This window comes from Pinus tabuliformis, chromosome 6 (assembly GCF_031772625.1).
Source record: "Pinus tabuliformis cultivar Carrire ecotype Pingquan chromosome 6, CPIR1, whole genome shotgun sequence".
In the NCBI taxonomy this organism is placed as follows: domain Eukaryota; kingdom Viridiplantae; phylum Streptophyta; class Pinopsida; order Pinales; family Pinaceae; genus Pinus; species Pinus tabuliformis.
The window spans coordinates 841648033-841655008 of NC_142292.1; the positions used below are offsets into that span (position 1 = coordinate 841648033).

Consider the following 6976-nt stretch of genomic DNA (forward strand, 5'->3'; position numbering starts at 1 on the left):
ATTAATGGTCAATGCATGTCTTTTTCTTAATGGTTTGAATGGATCAACACCGTGTTCCACACTCAATATTAAATAGTTATTTATCAAAACACTCATCTGATGACATAATTCTTTTTAACCTATCTTCATGTGAGTTGACTGCTCTCGGCCACCATTATGGTCTCAATGTTAGAAGGGAGTATGAGTTGGGGGAAGTGGGCATGAGCCGTGTAAGGGAATTTTATATTATTAATGTTGCATTTGGTTGATGGTGATGCAGTGCGAGCCATGCAGGTAAATAGTTTTATATCATTATCCTCATTTTGATTTATATATTTATATAGAATAATTTTATGTTATTATTATTGTTATCATTTTGATTGGTATTATTATGAGGTATTTCACCGTTAGATATTGTACACAATGTCAACGGAATTTTACTTTAATGCTCAGGCCTGTGAGGACTAGACACTTGTCCTGCCTTTTGAGGATGCCATTTTTTTTAATGCATAGGGAGGCACCACTGATGGAATATTAATGATCTCAGCAATGACGTCCGCAGATGTAAAGTTCAAAGAAATTGTTGCACGCCTTCATGTCTATCAATAATTTATAAATACAGTAAATCTCAGCTCTAACTCTATATTGTATATTGACCTCTGAAACATAAGCTTGACATTAGAGAAGTGAGTACTCATCCATTGGAGTAAGGTTCTTCAGACAATGGCGTCGAGAGGGAATCTTATTTTTATTCAGATTCTAAGTTTGTCTCTTTCAGCAGGTGCGTATAGGGTTCTAAATTTTAACAGTGTGGATTCAAATTTTGAGGTCTATACTAACAATTTTAATGAAAAGTTTGTCTTCACATTTTGGGTTTCTTTTTCTAACATGTTATATGGACAGGTGTTATGTTTCTAACAGTACTGGCATTCACTGAACAAGGATCTGTTATGCTTCGAACATTGTTGGCATTCATGGCAGAAGGAAGTTGGAAGACAGGTTTGTTTCTCTATTCTTTTAGTTGAAGAGGCAATATTTTGGCTGGATGGTGGGAATTTTTAAATATTTAGATTATAGTGGTTAAGCTTTAGAATTTTGGATACTTTTACTGTTTTTTAATGACCCTGAATCTATTTTCACCTTAAAAATATATATATTCAAATACTTAAACGCTGAATCCATTTTCATCTTTCAAAAAATATATATATTCAAATATTCAAACACTCTTACAATTAAATTTCTTGGAAAAACAAAACATATTTCTTAAATTCACCATCCAAACAAGATAATCACCTCTTTACTATAATTCTATTTTATTTTTCCAATTGATATATTTCCCTACTCCCTGCAATAAAATGTTTGATTATCTGACTTCTATAATGTTTGAATGTATAGTGTGTCCTCCCTATTGCTTGGAAGTGTCATACACAAGTTGCTCGTCTACAGGAGAGGAACTACATATCGAACCGTACTGCAATTGCTGTTTTGTCGAAGAAGCAATACCGGTTGGAGGCAACTGCACTCTGCATCTCATCGATGGCAGCCAGCTTCTTTGTTATTGATCGAACAGTAATCTTTGTGCCAGTTGCACATTCTGTACATGGTTGACTTTGCTCCCAATTGCAGATTTTGTGCAAGGTTGATTTAAATTTACAATATTGAAGGTATAAGGTTGATTTAAATTTACAATATTGAAGGTTGATTTAAATTTACAACATTGAAGATTTAAATTTACGCTGAAGTATTTAACAATGTTAATTTACATACTGTTATTTCACCAGCATAGATCCATTTTAAGTAAGGATTTAACATGACCTGAGAAGGATCAAATTTACTCACTTGTAAAATTCTCAGTGCAAAATACAATTTATTATTTTTCATTGTTTAAATTGTATTTTTGAATACTAAATAGAATTTATATATGACTAAAGACTTACTTTTTTATGATATATACATAAAAATATTTAAATGATATATAATATTATACATAATTTACATTAAAATGTAACTTTTACATCACATGTATATCTAAACATTTTATCAAGCAATTTAAAATTATTTTTAATTATTAATATATTTTTAAATATATGTCAATATTAATTTTTATTAAAATATTTTATTGATAACTTACATTAATATTTTTTATATACAACATTAAAATGTTTTATTTTATCCCGGATGCGGGTGAACAACAAGGACAATGAGGTGGCGGTCGAATGGAATGGCATGTGGCTAGACCACATGGCCTTCCGTAGTATGGCACAGTGGTCTAAAATTGGCATCAACAGCAGCCATAAATGCCATTTAAAGAGGCACCATCTCCCACCTATAAGCAACCACCCACCTCGGCTCTGCGCAGACATGAATTCCAGGGATAATCTTACCACTGCACCTATCCATCATTCTCTGCCACTACAACGCCTCTGCCCTCAAGCCACTGCAGCACCCAGCTCCCGCACAACTACCGAGAGACGCTCCCACCTTCTCTGCTGCATTGATTTCGACCTGGAAATTCACTTTATTGAGAGTCTGGATTGCCATTTGGTCTTCCACTCGGCCTCTGCTGCTAGTCCATCCGCTGAGCAATCCACAAATTCAACTGAGCCTCTGCATCACTCTGAGCCCAATCCAGAAAGGAATTCTCAAACTTCTGAAGCCAATATGCCAAGAATGCGTCATCGTATGCGTAGTCGTAGGGGAGGAAGCAGAGGAAGTCTTAATCGTCCCCATCACTCTCCAGTTTCTGATTCCACTTCTTCTCTAGCCGAGCAGACTACTGGCTGCTACCCAAATACCCGTAGTGGAAGAGGCCACTCTCAATCTTACAGCCTCCATTCGATGCCCCCTGCCTCGCCTCCCAGCGACTTTCCTTCCATTTCTGCCTCGCCTCCCAAAGGCACTCCATTCAATCCACAACAACATCTCCAGAATGCCCAATTCACATTTTGTTCATCCCTGAACAAGCCCATCATCTTTTCCACTCTCTCCATTTTCTTTCACGAGATGGAGCAACCAATTGAGGGACAGGCCACTGCAGGTGGCGGTCGCACCAAAGCAATTGGGGAGCAGGCCACTGAAGGTGGTGGCCACACCAAAGCAAAACTAGACATGGCTTAGACGAGCACCCACGGAGCAGGTAACAGGCAAACTGAGAAGTAGACGGGTCAAGCGGGGAAGGAGGCGGACAAGGACTAGCACGCAGACGAAGCCATGGACCCTTATCGCTGTTTCATCGAGGGAGAACATCCGATGCAGTAGGCAGGCAACACGGAGGCCTCGCAATAGGCAGGTGGCGACATGGAGGATTGTAGGTGCTTCATCGTGGACGAACACCCATTGTCTACGCCTCGCTCCTAGTTAGCCACTTTGCTTGTCGCGTGTCCGCCACACAGCTCACCATGTGTTTGCCACACAGCCTGCCACGTGTCTATTTTTCTCAGGTTTTTAGAACTTTGCTTTCTAGCTTTTTTTATGGGGTTCTGGAAAAAACTGTTGGTTTTAGGTTCCTTGGTTGGTTTTTGTTTCACCATGAAAACTGATAAAAAAACTGTGCGCCTTTGCTGGTTTCCCTTGCATGGGCAGCAAGTTACTTGCATAAAATCAAGATCATACAACTGTGCGTCTTTGTTGTATGTGTACTTGCATAAAATCAAGATCTTTTTCAACTATAAACAATAAATAGATCATTGTAAGAATTTTAATATCATGTTTAAAAATCAAGGTATGTTCATACATGTGAAACACATGTTTAAAAATCAATACACTTAATTAAAAGTCTTAAAAAAGGAAACCAAGGAAAACACTAATCATATGCATCATGAATATTGAAGAGATATTTACATTATTGGATCACTTATGTGTTGATTATTAAAATGAATAAAATACAATATAGCTCACTTAAAATATATATAATTTATATATAATTTAAATATAACAATATTAAATCAAATTAACTTTAACTAATTTTAAATTTTTAAATATTTTAATATTTATAAACTAAATTAAGAAGTCAATTAAATTTTAATAACACTTAAAAAATCAATTACAATTTTACATAATAATTATTTTAAAATTTATATTGATAATTTATAATCAATCTCATATAAAATACAACCTATATGAAAGATATGTTACAATATTAATGGTCAATGCATGTATTTTTCTTAATGGTTTGAATGGATCAACACCGTGTTCCACACTCAATATTAAATAGTTATTTATCAAAACACTCATCTGATGACATGATTCTTTTAAACTTACTTGATCAGCTCATATTAAATAGTTATTTATCAAAACACTCAGCTGATGACATGATTCTTTTAAACTTACTTGATCAGCTCATATTAAATAGTTATTTATCAAAACACTCATCTGATGACATGATTCTTTTAAACTTACTTGATCAGCTCATAGATTAACCTATTTTCATGTGAGTTGACTGCTCTCCGCCACCATTATCGTCTCAATGTTAGAAGGGAGTATGAGTTGGGGGAAGTGGGCATGAGCTGTGTAAGGGAATTTTATATTATTAATGTGCATTTGGTTGATGGTGATACACTGGGATCCATGCAGGTAAATAGCTTTATATCATTATCCTCATTTTGATTTATATGTTTATATAGAATAATTTTATGTTATTATTATTATCATTTTGATTTGTATTATTATGAGGTATTTCACTGTTAAATTTTATACACAATGTCAACGGAATTTTAGTTTAATGGTTAGGCCTGTGAGGATTAGAGACTTGGTCCTGCCTTTTGAGGATGCCATTTTTTTAATGCATAGGGAGGCACCACTGATTTCATAAAAGACTGTAGCAGCACGTTTATAGGTAGCGTTTTCCAATTTTTGGGATCAGTTAAATAAATGAGCTGGAGCAGGGTTTATGCGAAACTATCCATCCGTCCATGCATACTTTCTCGTCTGTTGCGTTCGTTATATACCCAGAGATGGAATATTAATGATCTCAGCAATGACGATCCGCAGATGTAAAGTTAAATTGTTGCAAACCCTCATGTCTATCAATAATTTATAAATACAGTAAATCTCAGCTCTAACTCTATATTATCTAATGAGCTCTGAAACATAAGTTTGACATTAGAGAAGTGAGTACTCATAAACTGGAGTAAGGTTCTTCAAATCATGGCGTCGAGAGGAAATCTTATTTTTATTCAGATTCTAGTTTTGTTTCTTTCAGCAGGTGCGTATAGGGTTCTAAATTTTAACAGTGTGGATTCAAATTTTGGGGTCTATACTAACAATTTTAATGAAAAGTTTGTCTTCACATTTTGGGTTTTTTTCGCTAACATGTTATATGAACAGGTGTTATGTTTCTAACGGTACTGGCATTCACTGAACAAGGATCTGTTATGCTTCGAACATTGTTGGCATTCAGGGCAGAAGGAAGTTGGGAGACAGGTTTGTTTCTGTATTCTTTTAGTTCAAGAGGCAATATTTTTGTTGGATGGTGGAAATTTTTTGAATATGTGGATTATAGTGTTGAGATTTTCTGTTTATTAAATTTAGTAAAAATATTATGTAGGAGACAACAATAGGATTAGTTGCTATATTAGCTCCATTATTTTTGAGGAGGAGTTAATGCATCCTATATTTGTTGTGAGAGAATTATGATTCAGTTTTATACTCCAGCTATAAGAAATGTAAGCCCGTAGAGGATATGTGTGTAGAAAATAGGGTGAGCTGAGAGTATGTTTGAATAATAAGATTGCGGATGCCTCTATTTGGTGGATGTAGCCCAGATTGATTAGGTGAACCACGTTAAATCTTTGTGTTATTTTTATGATTTTGTATATGCTGTGTATGCCTTTTAAATTTCCGCTGCGCATTATTTGCATAATCGATAAGCTTTAAAATTTTGGATGCCTTTACTGTTTTTTTTATGAAACTGAATCCATTTTCACCCTATATATATTCAAATATTCAAACACTCTTACAATTAAATTTCTGTAAAACAAAACAGATTTCTTAAGTTCACCATCCAAACAAGATAATCACCTCCTTAATATAGTTCTATTGTAATTTTTTAATTGATATATCTCCATACTCCCTGCAATAAAATGTTTGATTAACTGACTTCTATAATGTTTGAATGTATAGTGTGTCCTCCCTATTGCTTGGAAGTGTCATACACAAGTTGCTCCTCTACAGGAGAGGAAGTATATGTCGAACCCTACTGCAATTGCTGTTTTCTCGAAGAAGCAATACCGGTTGGAGGCAACTGCACTCTGCATCTCATCGATGGCAGCCAGTTTCTTTGTTATTGATCGAACAGTAATCTTTGTGCCAGTTGCACATTCTGTACATAGTTGACTTTGCTCCCCATTGCAGATTTTGTGCAAGGTTGACTATTTAAATTTACAATATTAAAGATTGATTCCGTGTACAGTTAACTTTGCTCCATATCAATTTATATCAAACTTACCATTTACATAAACTCAAAGTTGATACAGCTATGAAAGCAAATAATCAAATTCAATATAAATAGTTACATCTACAAATATCATCATTGGAAAAAACAAATATCATCATTGAAAAAAATAGATTTTATTTTTTAATTTGTTTTTATGGAGTTGTCTTTAATAGGATTTTCTGGTGCTGGAATCTTGAATCTACTGGAAATTTTTGAAGTCAAATATTGATGTGTTATTTAAACTGGTTTTTTTAACTATATACATGGATTTTGAAAAACTCCTAGGGCACTTGGATTGTGAAAAGGTTACCCATCAAACTTGTGGTTTCAATAAATTCCTACTTGATTTTAAATAAATTAGACCTAAAAAACCCACATGAAAAGCTTACAAAAAGTCTCACTAAAGATAACTATGTTTTTTATCACTAAAATGTTGAAGTATTTAACAATGTTAATTTGCATACTATTATTTCACCAACATAGATCCATTTAAGTAAGGATCTAACATGAGCAGAGAAGGATCAAATTTATTCACTTGTAAAATTCTCTAGTGTGCAAAATAAA

General features: G+C 34.3%; 1 protein-coding gene across 2 annotated transcripts; it reads left to right on the top strand.

Moving 5' to 3' along the window:
* The first annotated feature begins 601 nt into the window (after positions 1–601).
* On the top strand, positions 602–6421 carry LOC149261496 (uncharacterized). 2 transcript variants are annotated; one of them, XR_016248464.1, is made up of 5 exons: positions 602–760; positions 883–978; positions 1375–1643; positions 5305–5400; positions 6100–6415. XR_016248464.1 is itself a non-coding variant. In XM_089381906.1 (3 exons), the coding sequence occupies exons 1-3, from the start codon at positions 5125–5127 to the stop codon at positions 6264–6266; spliced, it is 321 nt and encodes a 106-aa protein (XP_089238032.1). In that variant the 5' UTR covers positions 3987–5124; the 3' UTR covers positions 6267–6421. The 2 variants fall into 2 exon arrangements, 1 of the variants encoding a protein (XP_089238032.1); XM_089381906.1 differs by lacking the exons at positions 602–760; positions 883–978; positions 1375–1643 and adding an exon at positions 3987–5182 and having other exon boundaries at positions 6100–6421.
* The last annotated feature ends 555 nt before the right edge of the window (positions 6422–6976 follow it).

Bases quoted from the DNA above. Each gene is read 5' to 3' on its own strand.
- LOC149261496 (XM_089381906.1), top strand. From the start codon at position 5,125: ATGGCGTCGAGAGGAAATCTTATTTTTATTCAGATTCTAGTTTTGTTT. The intron at 5,183-5,304 runs GTGCGTATAGGG...TTATATGAACAG, and splicing joins AGTTTTGTTTCTTTCAGCAG to GTGTTATGTTTCTAACGGTA. The intron at 5,401-6,099 runs GTTTGTTTCTGT...TTGAATGTATAG, and splicing joins AGAAGGAAGTTGGGAGACAG to TGTGTCCTCCCTATTGCTTG.